We start from the raw sequence: 26,369 nt of genomic DNA, 5'->3' as shown, positions 1-26,369 counted from the left end.
ATGTGCATTCCTACATGGAGAGTTAGATCGCGATGTATACATCCAACAACCACCAGGTTTCGAAGATCCCAAATTTCCTGATCACAGCTTCAAATTGCAGAAAGTTGTCTATGGCTTGAAACAAGCACTCCGAGCCTGGTATGCCACATTGACAACCTTTCTCGAAGAATCAGGTTTTAAAAGAGGTTCAATCGATCAAACCCTCTTTCGTAAAATCTATAATAAACATCTTTTAATCGTACAAATATATGTTGATGACATTATTTTCGGTTCTACTGATGAATCTTTGAGTATTAAGTTTGCAGATCTAATGAAGAGCAAATTTGAAATGAGCATGATTGGGGAGATGACTACTTTTCTCGGACTTCAAATCAAACAGTCAACTGATGGCATTTTCATCAACCAAGAGAATTATGTCAAAAACCTACTCACTCGCTTTTCAATGGACAAATCCAATACTGCAAAAACCCCAATGGCTTTTGGATACAAAATCGATGCAGACTTAAATGGCAAACTTGTTGATCAGAAAATATATCGTGGAATGATCGGATCACTCTTATACCTCACTGCCAGCAGACCTGACATCATGTTTTCTACATGTGTCTGTGCCAGATACCAAGCAAATCCTATGGAATCCCATGTAGTTGCTGTGAAACGCATCTTCAAATACCTAAAAGGCACTCCCAAACTTGGCCTTTGGTATCCAGCTAAATCCGATTTTCAGCTGAACGCTTTCACCGACTCAGACTATGGAGGATGCAAGTTAGATAGAAAGAGTACATCTGGTAGCTGTCAATTCCTAGGAGGTAGACTAGTGAGTTGGACTTCAAAGAAACAGACTTGTGTATCCACATCAACAGCAGAAGCTGAATACGTCGCTGCCGCCAGCTGTTGTTCGCAAGTCATATGGATGCAAACTCAACTGCGAGACTATGGCTTCAAAATTTCACAAATTCCCATATTTTGTGACTCAACCAGTGCAATTGCCATTTCTCACAATCCCGTTCACCATTCCATGACAAAGCACATCGACATTCGATATCATTTCATCAAAGACAACATTCAAAAGGGTCATATCGAATTGCACTTCATCAACACCGAAGATCAAATTGCCGATGTCTTCACTAAGGCTCTCGATGAAACAAAGTTTCAATACTTCCTAGGCCGTCTAGGAATGTTAAATCCAGATAACATCTATCCTTAAACTTTTTTTGTTTGTACAAAAGTGTGTTTACTTTCATTCAAAAGGAAAATTTAAAAACAATTGAAAATTGCTTTCCTTTTAAAAAATACCAAAAACATTCAAATAACCAATATTTCCAAAAACATTCAGAAAAACAAATCTTCAAAAAAAAATTAATAAAAGACTTGCCATAATAAGCTTTTATAGAACCTTGTGATTAATCTTCTCTTGACTTAATTTTCAGATGCTTATGCTCGATGAAGATTTTAAGTCATATTGATTCTCAATTGGAGTGAAGGTTCAAATATCCTACTTTTCATAATGTATATAACTTTATTTCCTTCGATTTTATTTCATTATTGACGATTTTAAACAATCAAGGGACATAAGGTTAGGAGGTTCAGATGAAAACAAAAACCCATGTGAGAATTTGTGCCTCGTCGATCTAAATCATTGTGGAAATCATTTCTTGTGAGCTTAGGTGTGTCACTATTTCTTATAAGGTATACCCAATTATACCTTGTCACGGTCTCATTTTTGCTTAGATATCAAAATGACCAGGGACGATACATTCATTTCTTACATACTAGACAAACTGTCTTTTATGCCACCTATCCCTACCTAGATAAAAGCCAACCAAAAATGAAGACTTGCGATCCCATGATCCATCAAGCAAACAACGACATATCCTTACAAGAAAACCAAAGGAAAAACAAATATCTATCAACATCCAATCCTCAAAGACAAATCAACAAGAAAACAAATGGATTCAATAAAGATATACCAAACAAAACAAAAAAATATTCTATATTTGGTATTTTCAAACAAACTTTCAACCAAATGGTTATTTCAAAACAAAAATCATAAAATCCCGCGATTTGTTTTAACCATTTTTCACAAAAGAAGATATCTCAATCACTCAAGTCAAATACTCTTAAAAAGGTCTCAAATGTAGCAAATTCTCAATGCTAAAAAAAATATATTTTTACAATAAATCGATATTGATCAACAAACAGGATACTATCAAAGAAGAAGCTGCAACAACAATGGATTTCCCGGGATACTGTAGCCTTCATCACTGAAGAATCTTAGTTGCAAACTGCACTATGAAAATTGCTAAACCCCTCTACATGTATTTCCCGACGGAAAGAGAGTGAACTTTAATGGCATGAATGAAGAAACCCGCTGAGTAATGCCGAAACCAGTCTTATGTGATTGATTATCTAATAATGAGACTAAGTGACTTTACAGGAAAAGCATAGCTGAACACCTCCGATATGAGTGTGAGTCGTCAGAGAGAGATATCACTCATTTTTAGTGATCATTAACTTGTTCTGCTGCCAGAACAACCAAACACCCAAGTGAAGTGTGAGCTATACCTATGAGCGTTCATCTGAATCGACCTGTTAGACCACTTGTCGTCATTAATAATGCTATAAAATCTAAGGAAATTTCTTTAGATACATATATGACTACCCTTTGATAACCGAACCCAAGACTTTGATTCGGAAACAAATTTCTGAAAATCTTTTACATAAGATATGTTAAACCACGTCACAAACTTTCAAAACGATTACAATGGTTTTATATATATCTTCTCATTGACAAAACTTTTATCCCAAATCTTCAAGATTAAAACTGTTAATGTGATTATATCTATCCTTATTTCATCAATGATCACATAGGGGGAAATTGTTGAAAAATGTTTTTATATGTGATCATCACTGAAATAAGACGAATTGGTTTTATATTATCTAACAAATATTATTAGTTATTTCAGGTTGCGTGGATTCGTGCTTAATTATGAAATAGAAAAATATGCAAAAGACGAAATACGCAAAGACGGAAAAATAAACGCAATATTTGGTCGTTTGAAGACAAAACAAATCAAGACTAAAATTGTCAAGAATTTAAAAACCTCAAGGGTCAAAAATGGAAATTCAATTCACAATTGGATATATATATATATATATATATATATATATATATATATATATATACAAGTGTTCGTGTGTGTATATATATATATATATATATATATATATATATATGTGTGTATGTATATATATTATATTGTATATATATATGTATGTATATTGTATATTATATATATATATATATATATATATATACAATATACATACATATATATACTATATATATATGCATGATTCATATATATATATATATATATATATATATATATATATATATATATATATATATATATATATATATATATATATATATTGGAAAGAAATCTTCACAAAAGCAAAAGTACCAAACATCATGTGTGCTTCCAACCTTTACAATCAATCACTTCATTACTTTTCCTTAAACAAACAAGAGTTGCTTGATTCCTTTGCATATATATAGATGCATGTTTACATGAGTTTTTGTGGGTGTTTTGTGTTTCCTTGTAATATATCTCCTATTACTCTCTCATCTCCAAAAGAATAAACACATAGCCAACCTCAAAATACTCTCCAAACACCCTCCAAATACCCTCCTTAAATCTCCTCCAAAAACCATTTCAAATCACCACAACCATCACCACCTTGCTGTTTTTCGACATCAGAATTTGCAAGTTAAAAAAAAATTCACCGAGCACAACTCAACAAGATAATATGGGAGAGATTTGCACCGCAAATTATTCAGGACCTTACCTACATCCAGTAATTTTCCTCGATTTTTTTGACCACAGCAAACCCCAGAGAGACGCGAGAGAGAATTGGCTATCCAGAGAGATTTACTACGAAAATCTATATTCATAACCACCCAAAGCTCTTTCAACATCACCCTCTTTGTTACCTTATACCACCAAAACTACAACCTTATTCCACCTTCTACCACCCTCCAAATACCCACTTCAACCTCATCAAATCACCTTAAAAAACCCATACCCACATACAAAAAACATTACCCGTGTATTTTGTATCGTTTTGTAAACAATTCATTGTTACATAAAAAGAACTTATTGTTACTTACCGGATTGAACTTTGAACAAATAGAGACACAGTCTATTAAGATCCAGTCCAATTCTAAACCAGTTCAGTCAATTTATTGACGAACCGACTTTATATATATTTATATATTTATATATTTTATTATAGCTTTACGTCAATTAAATACTGTCATTTATTTCATTTATAGCTTTCAGTCATTTATAGCTTTCCAGTTTATATTTATTCCGCACTTCTTATTTTTTTTTCCGCATCTTATCTCCTTAAATATATATATCTGTCACCCAGTAACTGGTATCCGAGCCTTTATTCGTGGTAATCAGACCGTATATTTTCAACAATAATGTATTAAGAATAAAAAATAGGAACTTATACAGTTAGTTAATGGATTTTACCTGAAGCAGAGCCAAACGTCTTGACTCTCCCATCTCTTAGATCTCTCAGGTAGACAGGGCAGCTTCGTCTCCAATGCCCCTTCTTTTGGCAATAAAAGCAAATTGACTCTTTTGGAACAGCACACGAAACTACTTTAGACTTTGCCTTTCTCTTATGATCAAACTTTTCGACCATGGCATGCCTTTCGTTGCCATTGCCTATGTCCATAGAGGTTTGGAAGGCAGATCCACCAATCAACTTTGCTTCTCTAGTGCACCAAATCATTGCTGATTCAGCAGCAACAAGCAAATAGGTGAGATCGATGAGGGTCACGGCGTGGTCTATCATATAGTACTTTCTTACGAACTCACTATATGAGTCAGGAAGCGACCGAAGAACCCAGTCAACAGCCAACTTCTCACAGACAACGACTCCCAACATTCTTAACCTATCAATGTGTGACTTCATCTCTAAGACGTGTGCACACACTGACTTGCCTTCTTCATGTTTACTTGCCAAAAGGGCTTGAGTGAGCTTGAACTTTTCAAGCCTTTGAACTTGTGGGTTAGGGAGAATAATAGGAGGAGGCGAAGGAAGTGAAGCATGATCTCGTGTTCCTCGATCGAATTGTGGAATATCATCTTCATGTGGAAAGCATGTTCCACAGGATTTGGGAATACCATAACTATAGTTGTTCATACTTTGACATCTACAAAACGGGAGAAAATTCAAGTTAGTTGATTGATTGAGTCCTTAATAAAACACCCAAATGAGATATTAAGGCTAGGACCCAACACAATATTCTACAACTTGGAAGAGGAATGTCGTAATCCAAATTGCAGAACATTTGAAGGTAAGTTAATGACGATTCACTAATTTTCCACCATGAAAAATGAAAAGAGATTAAGTTTTAAATGTATTGAAAACTCCTAGATCCTTTGAGATTAATTGAACTTTTCAATGGCATGTTTAAATCTCGATATGCCCCTCGATTTGTGACTGGGATGCCGAGGATCACAAAATAGGGTGTGAATAACCATGCAAACTTACATGGTGCCCCCAATGTTACAGTCACCTATTCGATGTGCCGGTTAACCACACACGCTCCACCGAACTATGACAAACATCGAGTCACCCTTCGCTACCTTTGCTTAGAACCCATTTAGTGTGCCGGTTAACCACACATGCTCCACTAACGTCTCAGCAAGGGTACAAAGTGTAATTTCATGGAATTGCATCAATTCACTTTTGCCTAAAGTAACTAAGATTGGGAATTTTGAAAAACATTTAGTTACTTTAATATTAATTATACTTTTAACGAGGAGAGAGTTTTCCCTATCCTACCCGTTCGGCTAACGACCCTCGACCAATCAAGGAAGCGGTGGGTGAGAGTGGACACTCATTCAACGACCTTTTTATAGGCCATAACCTTATACCCCCTTCATAGATCGGCTTCGTGAATGAGGCCTACTAACGGTAAGACTAGCATTTAAGTTATACATATATAATATTAGACATTTAATTTTATATATAGTATAAGGGTGTATTTTACACTTTTAAAATACTATGTGGTCTAATTTAATAAATTACACCTTTTAATTTAATTAATTGTAAACCATATCACTATGGATTTATTAACTCTCTTTTAATTATACACTTAATTAATTTAATAAAACCATAAGGGTGTGATTTGAACTTTTTCAAAACTAGGGTTTTAGAATTTAACATTTTAAAACTAAACTTTTAATCAAAAAATTAAATTCCAAAACTTGAGGGCATGTTTTAAAACCTTTCAAAACAATTAGGTTTAACTATTTAAATTTCAAAACTAAAACTATTAAGTTCAAATTTAAACTATAAAATTTAAGGGTGTAAATTGAAACTTTTCAATCTTATAGGTCAAATATTTGACTAATAATAATCCTATATTATCCATATTTAACCAAATCCATTAATTTTGATAAGGATAATCATTACAAACATAGAAAATCGATTTTAGGCAATAAAAACGAGTTTTGGTAATTATCTTTAACAAAATTTGCTCAAAAAATCGAAAATTCCGTCAACAGCACCCTGGACTCATCGAGTCCACCGATGGACTCGCCGAGTCCACTGATGGACTCGCCGAGTCGGCGGCGCAGACAGCAAAAAATTCGACTTTTAATCCTTTGGCAGTTCACTTTTGCATCTATTCAACTAGAAAAACAACCTAGGCTCTGATACCACTGATGAATTTTGAGCATAACATCATTCCTATGGTGTTCATGCAACCCTAATTGCTTTGATCTAGGTTTTTCTAATTAAACATACAACATTGAATACCAAAGCAATAAACCCTAGATCTAGCATGTGATAATCGATATTAACATAAGAATAGGATTTAGATTTTACCTTGATTGTTATGTAGCAATAACAATCTCAATTCCTCTTAATCTTGACTTCTTAAAGCTTAGTGCCTCAAATGTTGCACCTCTAATGGAGTCACAAACACCATAAGAAATAAGGATGAAGAAGGAGGAGAAGGAAAGACACAAAAACGTCCAGAAACCCTAAGGGATTCATTCATTGCGTTTTTGGGGCCTTAGGGGTCCTTATATAGTTAGGCAATTAGGGTTTTCAACTAGGAAACCCTAATCTGACTGCTTAAGCCCTAAGCAGCCCATGGACTCCTTTTAGAACATCCCTTGGACGAATTCCTTATGGGCTTCCCCTAGAATTCGTCCAACCTATATTCCAAGGTGATCCATAGCCCAAATGCAATTATCTTATAATTACAATTCCAGTCCCCTAAGTTTAATTAATCTCTTTTGACCACAAAATTAATTCTCAATTAATTCTTGACCAATATGAATTAAACAATATGATTTCTCCTTTAATATATTATTCTCATAATATATTAATAAATCATAATTAATCCTATCTCTCCATAATTCATCCTACAAGTTACTATGGTTAAGGCAACCCAAAAGGACCATGCTCATAATCGGGTCAAGTACATACCAAAATAGTTATGGACTTAGACACTAATCCAACATGAGGTACCTGATGGAACAACCGAATTTGAATATGCGATAGCGAAGATGGTTGGACGTGGTAAAGGTTTATGATTGTGATATCCTGTACCACTCTGGGAAGGCCAATGTGGTTGTTGATGCCTTGAGCTGCAAGGTAGTGAGTGCTCTTATTGGGGATACTTGTTTGAGGATGGTTATGATTTTTCCTCTGTTAGATATAATCAAGAAGGCTCATGTGTAAGGACTAAAAAAGGAAATTTTGAAAGCGGAGAGGATCAGAGGGCAAATACATTTATTTATCATAGACAGTTGGGGGTTGTTGACTCAATGTGGGGTGAGACAGACAGCTCTAGAAGAGACTCATAAGTCAAAGTTTTCAATCCATCCGGGGGCCACGAAATGTTGGGTTTTATGTGCTCTAACATTCCTATGGTGCACATACAACCCTAATGCTTTGGATCTAAGTTTTCTCTAACTATACATGCAATATTAATATCCAAAGCATGAAGCCTAAACTAGCATACAAAATTTAACATATGAATCATAAATTGGTTAGAAGGTTACCTCTTTATGTAGCTAGTAAGACTTTGGTCTTGTGAGCACTTATCACCCCAAGTGTTGTGCCTTAAACAAGTCACAAACACTAATAAACAACTAAATGGATATGAGAGAGGCTAAGGAGACTCAAAATCAACTTCTCTTCTTGGAATGCAAGTAGTGGCCGATTGTAGGGTTTAAGATAACATATTTATATGTGTAGAAATCCAAGAGCCATGTCTAACCCTAATCCACACATATAGGCTTATGATCCATGCATTTGATTTGGACTAACACTTAATGGACTATCCATAAGCTTAACCCATCACAAATCAATTATGGATCATTAGCCCAATCATAAATAAATTAATTCAAAATTAATTCTTGATCAATACTAATTAAATAATATGATTCCTCAATTAATATATTATACTTATAATATATAAATAAATCATAAATAACCTCTTACTCAAATATCCATCTATCAAATTATTCTGGTGAAGGAAACCCGAAATGGACCATGCTACTATCGGGTCAAGTACATACCAATTATAGTTATGGGCTTAGACACCTAATTCAACAGTCTCCCACTTGTATAAGTCTAATAACTATAATTGTCAATGCAACTTAGAATATGATTAGCAATTGTAGCTCTCAAAAAGTCGTTGTCATACTCTGATGCGTCCATTAGATAAGTGATCATATAATCCTCTGTTCTTCAAGATATCATGTGGGCAAAGACATGGAATAAATTCATACTCATTGTCCAACAGTTTGTTTCCCGATTTCTGATTTGTTTGACATAGAACTTAATTGAACACATCAATTGAGTCCTGACCGGGCCTGACACATAAGTCAAAACAAAATCATCGAGGGGCCCAAGATATCGCTTTTAATCCTCTTAGGATAAAAGGAATAGATAAACCTCAACTTATATGATTGTACTAATTACTAGTTAAATCATGCACAATAACATGTTTTATAACATCGAGTTACCGATGCGTTTTGCACTATCAATGTACAACCAACTCATAATCAACAACTCATATATCTTAGTTTGAAGACTATATGATATTATCATCTCACAATCACTCGTGATAAATTCCATGAAGTGATTCATGTGAGTGTGGGTTTAATCCAATACTCAAATCTTATTTCAAGAGCACTCATGAATGTTTGTAGCAAACTTTGCTATGTCTAACACCTTAGACAATCTTACAAAAACCCATTCATGCCATTCTACTTTCATAACCTACTTCCAAAGTATGATCGATTGTGGATATTTTGAATAATTATATTATTCTGGAAGTCAAAACATGCAAAATGAAACAATAGTAAATAATTGACACAAGATAGTAACTTTACTTATAAATAAAACTCCTTTTATTCAATCATCAAATGTCAATTACATTTTAGCTATTACAAGTTTCTAAAAGCTATCTAATCATTAAAACTAATATCGTCCTTCAGCCCGATTCTCCTAGCATGCTGCAAGTGCTTAACCCTACTCAGTCCCTTCGTAAGGGGATCTGCTAGGTTCTCTTCTGACGACACCCCCTTCATCACGAGGAGTCCTTCTTCTATTCGATGTCTGATGAAGTGATATTTTATGTCGATGTGCCTAGATTTGCCATGATCCCTTGGTCCCTTGGCTAAGGCTACCGCACCCTCGTTGTCACATAAAATCTCCACAGGCTCCTTTACAGCTGTTACAACTCCAAGGTCTCCAATGAACTTCTTAAGCCATATTGCCTCCTTTGCTGCTTCGCTTGCGGCTATGTACTCTGATTCACACGTTGAATCAACCACAGTTTCCTGTTTGGAACTTTTCCATGTTATAGCTCCTCCATTAAGGGTAAATATCCAGCCCGACTGAGAGCGGAAATTATCTATGTCGGTCTGAAAGCTCGCGTCACTATACCTTATCACTCTCAGGTCATCACTCCCACCGAGGGTAAGGACCCAGTCCTTAGTCCTCCGCAGGTACTTAAGAATGTTCTTTACTGCAATCCAGTGTGCTTTACCATGATTCCATTGATATCTGCTAACCATGCTCAAAGCAAAGGCTACATCAGGGCGAGTACACGTCATAACATACATGATCGAACCAACAGCAGAAGCATATGGTATTCGATTCATTTCTGCTATCTCAGCCTCTGTACTCGGACTATGAGTCTTACTCAGCTTGGTATTACTCTGGATAGGTAATTCTCCTTTCTTGGATTCCTCCATGCTGAAACGCTTCAACACTTTGTCCAAGTAGGTACTTTGACTAAGTCCTATTAGTCTTTTACTCCTGTTTCTCAATATCCTTATCCCTAGAATATAAGCAGCTTCCCCGAGGTCCTTCATAGCAAAACACTTCCCAAGCCATGACTTAACCTCCTGCAAGGTTGGGATGTCATTTCCTATGAGCAGTATGTCATCTACATACAATACCAGAAAGCTAATTATACTCCCACTAGCTTTGACATATACACCGGACTCATCCTCGCTTCTCGAAAATCCAAAATCTTTGCCTGTCTCATTGAAACAAAGATTCCATCTGCGAGATGCTTGTTTCAATCCATAAATTGATTTCTCAAGCTTACACACTCTATTAGGGTACTTTTCATTGACAAAACCCTTTGGCTGATTCATGTAAACATCTTCAGCCAACTTCCCATTAAGGAAAACGATTTTGACATCCATTCGCCATATTTCATAATCATGAAATGCAGCTATGGCTAGCATAACCCTTATAGATTTAATCTTAGCCACTGGTGAAATGGTCTCATTATAGTCAACTCCAAGAGTTTGAGTAAAGCCCTTCGCAACCAATCACGCCTTATAAGTGTGTACTTTCCCATTCATGTCGGTCTTCTTCTTGAAGATCCATTTGCAACCGACTATCTTACGGCATGGTACATTGTCAACCAAGTTCCAAACTTGATTGTCATACATGGACTGAATCTCGCTGTCCATTGCCTCCTTCCATTTACCAGACTCGGGGCCTGCCATGGCTTCCTTGTAGATGTTAGGTTCACCCAAGTTTACCAGTGTACTATCACTAATAAATGTATCACCCTCAGAAGTAATATGGAAACCATAAAACTCAGGTGTCTGTATAACTCTACTGGAACACCTCAGAGGTAAGGACTCGTCAATCGGTTCAACAGGAGTATCCTCCTCGGGTTGAGCGCTAGTGTTTGAGGTTCCTTCATCGCTTAACTCTTGAAGCTCTTCAAGTTCAATTTACCTCCCATTGTCCTCTTGGCATATGAGTTCTCTCTCGCGAAAGACTCCTCTCCTCGCAATGAAGACAACATTGTCACTCGATCTATAGAAGAGATATCCAAAGGATTTTTGTGGGTAGCCGATGAAAATACATCGCTCACTTCGAGGTTCGAGCTTGTCGTGAGTTTCTTTTCTCACAAAAGCCTCGCAACCCCAAACCTTGATGTGTGCTAATGAGGGAACCTTCCCTGTCCACATCTCATGAGGTGTTTTAGAAACCTTTTTAGTTGGGACTAGATTAAGGATATGGGCGGCAGTCTCTAAGGCATACCCCCAGAATGAGACAGGTAACGAAGCTCGACTCGTCATAGAACGAACCATGTCCAGCAAGGTTCGATTACACCTCTCAGCCACACCATTAAGCTGTGGTGTCCTAGGTGGCGTCAATTGTGAAACAATTCCACATTCCTTAAGATAGTCGTGGAAGTCGATACTAAGATACTCTCCTCCTCGATCGGATCGGAGCATCTTTATCTTCCTACCCAGCTGATTCTCCACTTCTTGTTTAAACGATTTGAACTTTTCAAAGGTTTCTGACTTATGCTTGATTAAGTAGACATATCCATATCTACTATAATCATCAGTAAAAGTCACATAGAAGCGATTAGCATCCTTTGTGGCGGTTCTGAAGGGTCCACACAAATCCGTGTGTATGAGATCCAACAAACCCTCACCCCTTTCACATGAACCAGTGAAGGGTGACTTGGTCATCTTTACAAGCAAACAATATTCACAAGTGTCATCCGAATTTAAGTCAAATGACTCCAAGACTCCATCCTTTTGGAGTTGGGCTATGCGCTTCTTGTTAACATGTCCAAGACGACAACACCATAAGCATGCTTTATCCAAACTATTGGATGAATCGATATGCAACACATTATTTCCTAAGTTATCTACAACCATCACAGTTTCATATATACCATTACAAGGTAATGCTTCAAAATAAAATGTACCATTATAATAAGCATTAATACTACCAATTTCATTATTAAAAGAAAAGGTAAAACCTTGTTTATACAAACTATGAAAGGAAATAATATTTCTCGCCATATCAGACGAGTAGCAACAATTATTCAATTCTAATTTTAACCCACTTCTAAGAAATAAAGTATAAACTCCAATCTTGGTGAGAGGTGACTTTTTCCTATTCCCCATGATCAAGTTCATCTTCCCGTGCTCCACATCCCTGCTTCCTTTTAGTCCCTGCAAATCAGAACAAATGTGAAAATCACATCCTGTATCAAGGACCCAAGAATTAGCATGTGATGAGTTATTAGACAGAATAGTATAAATACCTACGAAGGAGGGTTTGATCTTACCATCATTTATGTTCTGCAAGTATTTGGGGCAGCTTCGCTTCCAGTGCCCTTTTTCATGACAATGGAAGCACTCTGCTTCCTTTGGGTTTGAGGAGGGTGTAGCAGGACCACCTTTGGACCCACTAGAAGAGGATCTAACATGGGACTTTCCCTTGTGGCTCTTTGAGGAAGCTTTCATCTTCTTTCCCTTCCCATGTCCAATTGCCAAGACAGGGGTAGTAGCAGTAGGAGTAGAAAGAACAGATTTTCCTTTAAGACTACTTTCAGCAGTCCTTAAAAGGCCTTGAAGCTTGCTTAGAGTGACCTCCTCCTTGTTCATATGATAGGTCATACGAAACTGATCATAACATGGAGGCAAAGAGTGTAGAATAATATCTGTGACCAACTCTTCATCGAATTTGACATTCAACTTCAGTAGACGGTCCACAAATCTTTGCATCTTTCGCAAGTGGGCCGTGATAGACTCTCCATCCTTCGTTTTGGTAGCAATCATGGAGGCTATGATTTCATACCTTTCCTGCCTAGCACTTTGATGGTACCTTTCCATCAAGTCTTGGTGCATTTCATAAGGCCAAAACTCCTCATAGGACTTCTGAAGCTCAGTAGTCATGGTAGCAATCATAATACACGACACTTTGGTTGCGTCCCTCTCATGGGCCTTGTATTCAACAATCTGTTCGGGAGTAGCGGTAGATTCATCAATCTCCTTCAGCTCTTTATGTAGGACATATTCTTTGTCCTCATAACGAATAGCCATTCAAATGTTTCGAATCCAATCATTGAAGTTCGAACCATCAAATATGACCCTCCCACATAGGTTCTGAGGGAGAAAGAGCCTGAAGGGTTTGGGTTTGAAGCAGTGTTGGAAGACATCTGAAAAGAAAGACAAAGTTTAGATTAGATAATGATCCTTAATATAGCACCCAAATGAAATATTAAGGCTAGGACTCAACACAATATTTTACAATTCGGAAAAGGGATGCCGTAATCCAATTGCAAAATTTTTGAAGGTAGGTAAATGATGATTTACCAATTTCCACCATGAAAAACGAATTAGATTATTAAATTTTAAATGAATTGAAATTCCTATATCCTTTTGAGATTCATTGAACTTTTCAATGGCATGTTTAAATCTCGATTGTGCCCTTCAAGTTTGTGACTGAGATACCGAGGATCACAAACAATGTGTGAATAACCATGCAAATTATCTTGGTACACCTAATGTTACAAATCACCTAATCAATGTGCCGGTTAACCACACACGCTCCATTGATCCATGATTAACATCAAGCTACCCTTTGCAACACATTGTTAGTCCCAAATTAGTGTGCCGGTTAACCACACACGCTCCACTAACGGCTTAACAAGGTGCAAAGTGCAATTTCATGGAATAGCACCATTTTCACATTTTTCCTAAAGTAACTAAGATTGAGAATTTATAAAAGTTTAGTTACTTTAATAATTATCATTATACTTATTAATGAGAATTAATGTCCTATCCTACCTGTTCGGCTAACAACCCTCCACCAGTCAAGGAAGCGGTGGGTGAGAGTGGACACCCATTAAACCACCATTTTATGGGCAGTAACCTTATACCCCCTTATAGACCGGCTTCATGAATGAGACCTACTAACGGTAAGACTGACTTGTCTTATACATATTTATATAAGTATTAAACTTTAATATTATAATAGTATAAGGGTTGAATTTTAAACTTTTAAAATTCTAGGGTTTGGAATTAAAGTTTCATAAATGAGACTCTTCAAGTTCCAAAACTTGAGTGCAAGTTTTGTAACTTGTCAAGACTTTTGATTTCCATAACTTATGGATTTTAAAGTTCCATGAATGAGACCTTTCAAATTCCAAACTTGAGGACAAGTTATGAAACCTTTCAAGACTCTAGAATTCTATAACTTACATGAGTTAATAGTTTCATAAATAAAGACTTTTCATATTCCATAACTAGAGGACAAGTTATGGAACTTTTCAAGAACACATAGATCAAATTAAACTAATCCAATTATCATATAATTCATCATTTACCAAGTTGACATAGTTCATATTCAAGATAGTTTAAAATTTTACCAATAATTAGTTTTTTTCATAAAATCAAGTAATTATCTTAAAATTTGATAACATTCATGGTTTTGGATGGGGATAAACATTACCATATTAGTAAAATCAAAATTTATCAACCAAAACAGTTTGTGGTAATGATCCTAATCCAAAACAGGCCAAAAAGTCGGAAAATATGCCACCAGATGAGCCAACTCGTCGAGCCAGGCTTTGGACTCGTCGAGTTCATGGAAAAACTCATCCAACTCATCGAGTCCATATATGGACTCGTCGAGTTCATCAGACAGTGGCCAGAAAAGTCATTTTTCCAACTTTGAAAATCACACATTTGCATCAATATAATAGAAAACACCCTACTCTTTGATACCACTATTGGGTTTTATGTAATCTAACATTCCTATGGTCCACATACAACCCTAATGCTTTGGATCTAAGTTTTCTCTAATTATACATGCAATATTGATATCCAAAGCATAAAGCCTAAACTAGCATACAAAATTTAACATATGAATCATAAATTGGTTAGTAGGTTACCTCTTTATGTAGCTAGTAAGACTTTGGCCTTGTGAGAACTTAGCACCCCAAGTGTTGTGCCTCAAACAAGTCACAAACACCAATAAACAACTAAATAGATATAAGAGAGGCTAAGGAGACTCAAAATCGACTTCTCTTCTTGGAATGCAAGTAGTGGCCGATTTTAGGGCTTAGGATAACATATTTATATGTGTAGAAATACAAGAGCCATGTCTAACCCTAATCCACACATATAGGCTTATGATCCATGCATTTGATTTGGACTAACACTTTATGGACTATCCATAAGCTTAACCCATCATAAATCAATTATGGATCATTAGCCCAATCCATATGTATCAATTTAATTAGTCTCTTTTGATCACTAAATTAATTCAGAATTTCTTCTTGATCAATAATAATTAAATAATATGATTCCTCAATTAATATATTATACTTATAATATATTAATAAATAATAAATAACCTCTTACTCAAATATCCATCTATCAAATTATTTTGGTGAAGCCAACCCGAAATGGACCATGCTACTATCGGATCAAGTACATACCAATTATAGTTATGGGCTTAGACACCTAATCCAACACGAAGATGTATCGAGATTTGAGGCTGAGTTACTAGTGGCCCTATATGAAAAGGGAGATATCATGGTTCGTGGAGCGAGACTTAACTTGTAAGAAAGTCAACGTCGAACATCAGAGACCCCACGACAAGATGCATCCATTACCCATTCCTATATGGAAATGGGAAGAGATTACCATGGACTTCATCATAAAGCTGCCAAGGACGGCACGTGGAGTTGATTCTATTTGGGTCATTGTTGATAGGTTGACCAAGAATGCACATTTCATACCGATTACCGAGAGTATATCCTCTGAGAAGTTAGTTAACATTTACATTTGGGAGATGGTGGTTCGACACGGGGTTCTAGTTTTGGTGGTTTCGGACCAGGATGTTCGTTTCACCTCCAGGTTTTGGAGGAAGTTTCATGAGGAGTTGGGTACTCAACTACATTTTAGTACATACCACCCCCACACAATTGGGTAGAGCAAGCATACAATTCAGACACTCGAAGATATGCTCCGGGCGTGCATTTTAGATTTTGGAGGGAGTTGGGATACTTACCTTCCACTGGACGAGTTATCCTACAACAATAGTTTTCATTCTAGTATTGACTGACCACCTTTTGAGATGTTGTATGTGAGGAGATGCAGAACCCCGGTTTGCTGGGGGAAGGTCGGACATTAGGTTATGGGGAGTACTGAAGTTGTACTCAAGACCACTGAATTGATTCAGCAGGTACGCGACAGGTTGCGAGTCGCGCAAAGCCGTCAGAAGAGTTATGCAGACCAGCGGCGATCAGACCTCAAGTTCTAGGTGGGGGACTTAGTGCTTCTAAAGGTGTCACCTACTCACCTTGGAAAGGTGTCATCCGATTTCGAAAGCGGAGAAAATTGGGCCCCTGATTTATTGGTCCCTTCAGGATTGTTGCCCAGGTAGGCAAGTTTGCATATCGACTGGATCTTCCTGATGAGCTCAGTCAAATCCACAACACCTTCCATGTTTCGCAGCTTCGGAAGTGTGTGGCCGATGATTACGCGGTTTTCCCTTTGGATGATATTCAGGGTGATGATTGCCTGAATTATATTGAGGGACCAGTTGTGATCTTGGATAAGAAGACGAAGGCCTTGCACAATAAAGTAGTGTCTTTGGTCAAGGTCCAGTGGCAACATCAGAAGTGTTCCGAATGGACGTGGGAGCCCGAGGTAGAGATGCGAGAGCACTACCCTGATTTATTCACGACAGCGGACTTCGAGGACAAAGTCTGATTCAAGTGGGGGAGATTTGTCACACTAGTATTCCAGTTATGTTCATTGTGACCCAACTCTTAAAAGAAATTGCATATATGGTCCCTACGTTGGGCGTACGAGACAATTACGCCGGTCATAGGTACGCAAAGGTGGATCACAGATATCACACGTACGCTGAGTGTACATGCATGTACATTGGGCATACACAAGCAGGGGACATACCCTAATTTTTAGGGTTTGGACCCTATTTAAAGAGCATTATGGCTTTTTATCATTTCTTAACTACAACCTCCGTCCCTCTAAACCCTGAGATCAAAAACCCTAGACCTAAGAGTGAGATTTGAAGCTTTTGAGTGAGTTTTGTGCATTCTTGTTTGTGAAGAAAGATCATCAAAGGAGTGGTGTTGTTCTTAAGCCTTTGGATCCAACAACTACTCAACCTTGTGTATCTTTTGGAGGTATAAAGCTCCAACCTTGATGTATATTTCTTTAGATCTTGTTCAAGTTTAGGATTTTGCACCTTTTTTCCTAAATCTTGATCCTTGTGAGTATGGAATACTCCAGGACCTTTAAGTTGTCCTTTCAGACATTTTAGGATGTATTAAGTCATAAAAATGCAAGTTTGGATGTTGTTTCCTTTCCATGCATGAGTTATGGATGTCTTAATGATTTAAGAAGTTAGGGTTTTTGGTTATGAGCACTTGATAGCCATGCAAGTTCATATAGTTGGAAACTTTATGGTTAAGGACGTCATATGGGGACTAGATCTGGATTTTGGACGAAATGGCTTAAGGGATTAAGCCCTTATTAGGAAGAAAATGTGGCAAACAAGTACGTCGGGCGTACCAAATGGTACGTTGTGCGTACGTGGTCAGCTCCCCAACTTCTGGTCAATGTGGAGTACGCCGTGCATACAAGTTGAGTACGCCCATCGTACTCAGCTGAGTTGACCCGATTGACTAGGTTGACTATTGACTTTGACCAGGATTTGACTAAGTTTGACCTAGGGGTATTTTGGGTATTTTGAGATGCAGATTGAGTATTGGTCACTGTTATATGTAAAGGTGACTGTTAGAGTCGGTATTCAGAACACGGTGTTGTTGCAACTATTTTCGTCTATTCTTGAGGTGAGTCTCCTCACTGTATCCATGGGTGGAAGGCACCAATGCCGATCCATTATTCGGTTTTGTAGAATGCTAGTTGTTATATGATATATATTTGTTTGTGTGATCCGATTGAAATACACCCTAGGACGGGGCCATCTATTATATGATCGGATTGAAATACACCCCATAGCGCAGGGCGGGGCCCACTATTGTATGTCGGGTTAAAATACACCCTAGGGCGGCGCCCACTATGGCATGTTCAAGTTGAAATATACCCTAGGGCAGGGCCCATATTTGTTTATTGGGTTGAAATATACCCCATGGCTAGGCCCAGTTGTATGTTTGGTATGTGGTACTTTGAGGGAACTCACTAAGCCTCATGCTTACAATTTATGTTTATGGTTTCAAGTTATTCTGGTACAAAATGGAAGAGCCCGGCATGATGGCACATCATCATCCCCTCATGATTTATGCACTTTTTGGATATTATTACTATGATAATTTTGATATTGTATATTATGAATGTTTTGGAACAATTTGATGATTAAAACTATTGATTTTAAAATGAAAAATTTTATCATAATATTAGGATGTTACATATTTCCTTTACCATAATTGATTTTGAGTTTTGAATTTCGGCAATGTGGTTAATAATGGTTTGCTTTATATGTTTGAATCGATATGATTCTGAAGTTGGTATTGGTGATGGGTGGTTGCAGGAGGTAAACCGATGTTAGAGGCAAATTTGGTGCTCTTTAAAGTTTAAACTCTGATGAGATAAGAAATTAAGAATAATGGGACCCAAAACAATTAAACTCGATGTGGTATCAAGATGATATGATCACAATTATGAAAGTACATTGTTATTCTTGTGGGAAATTAAGACAACAAATGTCCATATAGATGCAACAAGTCTTAATGTGGTGTTCCCACAATTGCTTAGATGCTTCGTAATTCTAGTGTGGCCTCTTTGATCGAGTCCTCTCTTGGATCTCATGCTCTAAGTTGCTACTTTTGGTGTATCTCTCTTCCTGGTTGATCTATATAATGGATATAGTTTATATCCTAAAAAAATTTATTTTTTGTATTCTATTTTTGTCCCACTTGTATCGTTTTCAAGTGTTATGTTGGTTTCTTTATTTAATATACACCTGTCGTTTCAAAAAAAAGTTAATAATAAATAAAAGGGAAGTGATATTGCCACGGTAGTTTTTTATGCATCCACCGAGTTTTAAAACAAAATGACAATTGTGCCCCTCATTTATATTTAGAGTGTAATCAATTATTCAACTGCTTCTCACTCTCTCAATCTCAATCTCCCTCTGCTCATTTGCCGTTTAAACTTCGCTTTCCGGTCTTCATCCAAAGGTTTCTCTATTCTCCACAACCTTGTGCATTGGATTCCCTTGCCGGCAGCCCCTGTTCCTATGCCACCCTCTTCTATGGCGATTATGAACCCCATTGTTGCAAAACTGGAAGCAAAAAAACCACCTCTCCAGTCTCTGTAACCTAAAATCTCAACTGGGTCATAAAATGTACACCTTGCTTGTGGTCTTTCAAGGGATGAAGATGAAGGCTCGCAAAGGAGGTTTTGAAAACGTCAGGGGTGAGGTCGAACATCTTCCAAACCGAAAAGAACGATGTTGCAGATCATCAGTGACACCTGTAAACTAACCAAGGAGAACCCCTTCGCCGTAGTTTTTTTCGGCAACCAAGGAGAACCTCTATCTATTTTAGGTTTTGTTGTGGTGGTGTTGTCCGAGATTTCTTCGGAACTGATTATCAAAAAGATTCCAGGGCTTTGTTGCGGTGGTATTGGTTGGAGGTTTTTCATCGAATAACCTATTATCAGTCACAATTCTCGATAATGAAATACATGAACTAGAGGTGCACTGGAGTTAATACCGATGAAGGTATTTACAAACAATTAAGCCATGGGGTTTAAAGAAGAAGAGGTTACACAACAATCGCCATTCACTACCCTCTGCTTGCAAACTCACTACCCTCTGCTTGTGTTTGCAGGCACCACCATAGGCTATTCTAGTATCAAGTATTACACCCGCTTGGGTCTAGGTATTTGGTCCCCCATAAAAGCGCTGTTAAATCCAAGGAGTTGCAGGATGAAGATTGTTGTCAAAATAGAATAGAAGACACTATTTTCCGGCCCAGAACTGCAGCGCCCAAATAAGCAACAGTGTATGCATGTTTGTCGTTTGGTATAAGGGTTTACTAAAAATCTGCCAATGCCTTTGAATAAACTCTAAATATAAATACGAAGGGTATAAATGTCAATTTCTTTAAAAATCAGTGGATATATTAAAATGATCCGTGGAAGTATCACAACCCTAAATAAAATAATTAAAACAATAAACAAGAGTATATTAATTGTTTTAAGCTCGTCGGGACCAAAGACACAACAAAATCAAACTATTGGGACAAACCAAGTTAAAATAACAAGTTAGGGACCAAACACACATTACCTTATACCACACTGACCATTCGTGTAATTTACTCTAAACCTTATTTTTGGTTCGACTAGTTATTAATTTATTTATTTAATTTAATTGGTGAATTAATATATACATGAAATTGAACCTAAGAGCTCTTTTATACGCGTTGTTTAGTTTTGAATTTTTCCAACAACCCTCCTGTGAATAATGACCAACAAAATAAAAAGTATTTAAAAGTACATTAATAACAAATTCGAATGGTATTTTAGTTTGTTTTGGAAGTAACATAAATTCGAATGATATGAATAACTACCCTCTTACCTTAACACGCCGGTGAATTACCAACTACATGGAGAAGAAGGAACATATTCTCTTACGAATAGTAATAAGTTTCTCCTTCTTTTTACTCAAACCAATCGCCAGTGTCAACGACGACTGCTTGCCATCCTCTGCATGCGGCCCCCACGAACCAGATGTTCGGTTCCCGTTCCGTATCGTCGGCCGGCAACCAGCCCGGTGCGGTTTCCCCGGTTTTGACCTCTCCTGTAACGAACTAAACCGAACAATCATCCGACTTCCATCATCTCGCTCATATATCGTCAACAGAATTTCCTACGTTTCACAGGTTCGTTTCCAAAACATTACCCAAAAAGTAGTTGACATCACGTCTCTAATCAGAGACCTGTAAACGATTCACAGATCATCTACATAGATCCGGAATTCTGCCGACCAAATCGAATAATCAACGTCAATGTAACCGACACGCCATTCAGTTACAGTATCTTATGGATGAAGAGCTACACTTTTTACAACTGCTCCTTACAGAACTCCGGTTTCATGTACCCCGGCGTGCCGTTCCCTTGCTTGAGCAGCGGAAATTACTCTGTATTTGCTGCGTCGATCGATTCTCGTTCTATGCCTTCGATTTGTAAGGTTATGAAGACGATCATGGTGCCGATCAGGTCAAACAGCGACATAAGAGAGGGATTGGAGTTGGTGTGGTTCACTCCATCCTGCGGATCTTGTGAAAGGAAAGGCGACGTCTGTGGATGGAGGAGTGATGATGGACATATCATTTGCGTTAGTTCTTCTTCTTCTTCTTCCCGTGGTAAAGTTTCTCTTCCGACTCTTTCAGTACATACGTTTATGCATGAATTACTACTTGTTAAGCTAGCCTGAGAGGTTCTTCCAATCCATCATACATGTGGTTTCACATTTGTTATGCATACAGTTTTTTTACTAATGATTAGAGTGGAGGGATGTTTTTACTAATGATTAGAGTGGAGGGATGAGAAACTTTCCTCACTTTTTGTGGGTCATATGTCTTTTTCCTCGCCTAAAACCTAAAGAATGGATGGGAAGGTTTCTCTCACTATTTTTTTTATATGATTTATAATTTTTAAATTAATACTAAATATAAAATTTATTTGAAAATAAAAAAAATTTCATTAATTAAAATAAAAATTACATTAAACCTAATATTTAAATAAGTAGAAAATTAAAAAAAAAACGCAAACAAAAAATCAAACAACCCACAACATAGAAAACATAATTAATATCCTAATTTAAAAAAAAAACAAAATACGTCATTCGGAATCATCGTCCTCGTCATCGACCTCATCGTCTTCATCATTCTCCCGAACGTCACTCTCGTCATCGGAATCTTCGTTCTCGACGAACATATCAGAATCCTCGTCTGATTCGTCAAACAAATCATCGTAAGAAAACTCTATCGGGGGCTGAATATGAGCCCTATAAATGTGCTCCACCAAATGAGCACGAAGGGCGTGATGAATGTCGCGATTGTGTACTTCTCTTCTATTTGCCCTATACTCTTGTGTACCAACGGCTAATCCTTCGACATTTGACAAAACTTCATTTTCGTTGTACCGACATATCGCTATTCCTTCGTCATCAAGAATCATATTATGCAATATGATACATGCATACATTACATGATGTAACCTTTTCACTTCATATGACCTTGCCCCGATTGCTAGTATTTGCCAACGTCTCTTAAGTACACCAAATGTTCGCTCCACATCCTTCCTAGCTGACTCTTACGCCTCTTTAAACTTTTTCCTTTTCGGGTCGTTAGGACATGTAAACGATTTCACAAAAACAGACAAGAGAGGATATCAACCGTCAATAAGATAGTATCCACGCTTATATGCTACCCCATTTTCTTGAAAATGTACATCGTGCGACTTTCCAAGGTAGATATCGTTGAATACCGGCGACTGGTCTAGCACATTGATGTCATTGTTTGCACCAGCTGGACCAAAGAATGCATGTCATATCCAAAGATCATGTGATGCGATAGCCTCTAGAACGATCGTCGGCTCTTTGTGGTCGCCTCTCGTGTACTGACCACGCCATGCGTTGGGGCATAATGACCAACCCCAATGCATGCAATCGATACTACCAAGCATTCCAGGGAATCCATGTTTGTCTTCATGCACCGTGTACAATTGGTGGATATCGTTGATAGTTGGTTTGCGCAAATATCGTTGCTCGTAAACCAAACAGATCGCTTTGCAGAACTTGTACACACACTCCCGCACGGTACGCTCTGACATCCTAAAATACTCGTCCCATTTGTCTGCGCCCATGCCATATGGTAACTGATGAATTGCAGCCGTGCATTTTTGAATGAGAGAGAAACCTTTTATCCACCTCGCTTCCATTTTCCATTGGAAATATGGAAAGCGGCCTTCCAAATCGCCAACAATACGTAAGAATAGTTCCTTCCTCATCCGGAACCGACGACGAAACTTTACAGCGTAGATGGCGTCATCTGCAAAGTAATCTTCTATAAGACGATCGTGTCCGGCTTCGTGATTTCTACACAACCGCGGCTTTCTTGGTTTAGATCGTGCACGTGATGTTTCGCCTAGTCTGTTTTGATAGTATGCAACCGTTTTCGCGATGACGGAACCGATAAACTTAGCCTCTTCTAGAGCCGTCGAAGCGAATGATGAAGATGATAACATTTTGATTAATATTTTTTGGATAGAATTATAAGGTATGGATTAAAAAAATGGTGGATGTTGTGGTATTTATAGTTTAATAAAAGGAATATATATATATATATATATATATATATATATATATATATATATATATATTAACGGCTATATAGCCCTTTGAAGCAAAAAAAGAAAATAATAATAATAATAATAAATAACAGACGAATAGCATGAAGAGTGAGAACGCGGCATCCCCACCACCCACCCTCTTTCCCGCGCTTCGCTTCCCGCACCGACGGTGCGGTGTTCCCGCATGCGGGACGCTTCCCGCACCCCTCCCCGCATACCATTCCGTCCAGCCTTACAGTGTTAATGGTTCATTTGGATACATGTAGTACATAGTTTTATGCATAAGGTACATTGAGTTAAGGTAAAGAAGATATATTAAAAACATTTTTTTATATTTTATGTTATGAAATCGTCAACTTAAAATAATATATGTATCTTTGGAAAAACATTATACCTAATAGTCTCCTACACTAACAACTAAGTCAAAAATGACATCTAACATCCAATTGCTTGGAATTTAAAATGAGAAAAAAGTAAGTATCATGTTAGTATAGTTTAGGGTTAAGGTACATTGAGTTAAGGTAAAGAAGATATATTAAAAACATTTTTTTTTATATTTTAATTTACGAAATGGTAAACTTAAAATAATATTATGTATCTTTGGAAAAACATTATATATACTTAATAGTCTCCTACACTAACAACTAAGTCAAAAATGATATCTAACATGCAATTGCTTGGAATTTAAAATGAGGAATAAGTATCATCAATCATGTTAGTATAGTTTAGGTTCTCATGATGTAGTCTATCTTTTTTTTTTTTCTATCTTTTTCCTTTTTTTAACATGCTAGTAAATAGACTTTTTCTACCATGAAAACTCAATATATGTTGCATTGAATTCGATTCTCTTTTTAATACATGTTTTTTTGTACACAGGTATAGGTATTACAGGGATTGCTAAATACGGTTTGTTCATAGGCATCGGTGTACCTTCATTAATATGTGTCATTGGACTTGTATGTTATGCATCTTTTAAAATGCAAGGCTATAACAACACTCGTAACCAAAGCATTAACGTTTCCTCGACTACAATCATCCCACAATTGGCCTCAAGAACAGGCTTAGATTGGCACACAATTGAGTCCTACCCAAAAACCGTGCTTGGAGAGAGTTATAGATTGCCTAACGATGATGCTACTTGTGCTATATGTCTTTCTGGTTACAAGCCTAAAGAGTCGTTGAGGACAATCCCGGAATGTAATCATTATTTCCATTCTGAATGTATTGACAAGTGGCTTATGTTGAATGCGGCTTGTCCGATGTGTAGGAATACGTCAGAAGGTTCGGCATTGGTTACAGTTCGGCATTGGATACAGCTTGGTCGTCAGCATCACCAAGGTTGAGTTCTTTAGATTCATCGCAGAGAACAAATAATTGTGAATTTTGATATATTTACATGTATATTTTTATGTATAAAAACAAGGTTATATGGTTAACTCTTAAGGAATATAAAAAAAGATAAATTATACAAGACTCAAATTTTGCTATCTATCCATGTTAGTATAACATGTCTATGTATACACTCATACCATAGGCCTTGTGTTTGCAAGTCATTTGTGTATGTTATAATCTCATATTATTGATAATGAACATGAAAAGATGTTCATGTGAATATAAATTTATAATATGGTATATGAGCTGTCAATATTGTGTATCTATCTACCCACTGCTAGAAAGTTGAATGAATTCCTACGAAAACTAGTGACAAAAAATTTCTGTCGGAAATTAGTCAAGGAATACTGACACAATAGCGACTGAAATAACTTCGTCGGAAATCTGTCGGTAATTAGTAATTACCGACGGAATACCGACAGATTGTAAATAAAATTAGTGACTTGGGCTATCCGTCAGTATTCCGTCGATAATCACCCACGGATTTCCGACGGAAATGATCTTTTAGAAAATAAACTAACTTTTTTTATTAGTAATATTATAAAAATAACTCAATTATTATTATTAGCATTAGTAATTTGACAATATTTATATATATATATATATATATATATATATATATATATATATATATATATATAACTCAGTTATTATTATTTATATCAGTAATTAAAAAACTATTAACTTTTATAACTAAAATATATAATTATTAACCAAATAATTCAACTCAGGTAATTATTATAGTATTAGTATTAGTATTATTATTTATAATTACTCAAAAATTACCAACAAAGTTGTTTTTTATGAAATAAATCAACTTTTTTATTATTATTATTATAAAAATAGTTTAATTACTATTATTTGAATTGTTAATTATATAACTATTTACTATTTTAATTAAAATAATATAATAATTATTATTAATTATTAATTTTCATAACGATTGGTATTAATTAATAAATAATAATAATAATAATAATAATAATAACAACAACAACAATAAATAACAATTAAAATAACTTTCGAGTTTTCGAGCAGCATGTTAGCTATAATTTTTTTAGTATCTATTAATTCAAATTAGTGACCTCAGTTATCCGCCGGTATTCCGTTGAAAATCACCGACGGATTTCTGACGAAAATGATTTTTTAGAAAATAAACTAACTTTTTTTTATTAGTAATATTATAAAAATAGTTAAATAATAATTATTACTATTAGGAATTAAACAATTTTTTAT

General features: G+C 36.4%; 1 protein-coding gene across 1 annotated transcript; it reads left to right on the top strand.

Annotated features, from left to right (window-relative positions):
• Positions 1-20,928: 20,928 nt before the first annotated feature.
• Positions 20,929-25,184, top strand: LOC145118851 (putative RING-H2 finger protein ATL21A). Its single transcript, XM_079054513.1, has 3 exons — positions 20,929-21,268; positions 21,343-21,751; positions 24,618-25,184. The coding sequence occupies exons 1-3, from the start codon at positions 20,993-20,995 to the stop codon at positions 25,082-25,084; spliced, it is 1,152 nt and encodes a 383-aa protein (XP_078910639.1). The 5' UTR covers positions 20,929-20,992; the 3' UTR covers positions 25,085-25,184.
• Positions 25,185-26,369: the final 1,185 nt, after the last annotated feature.

The sequence above is a fragment of the Lactuca virosa genome, chromosome 6 (assembly GCF_052849685.1).
Source record: "Lactuca virosa cultivar CGN04683 chromosome 6, Lactuca_virosa_CGN04683_v6, whole genome shotgun sequence".
Lineage (NCBI taxonomy): Eukaryota > Viridiplantae > Streptophyta > Magnoliopsida > Asterales > Asteraceae > Lactuca > Lactuca virosa.
This window is presented reverse-complemented; position numbering and strand designations above follow the sequence as displayed.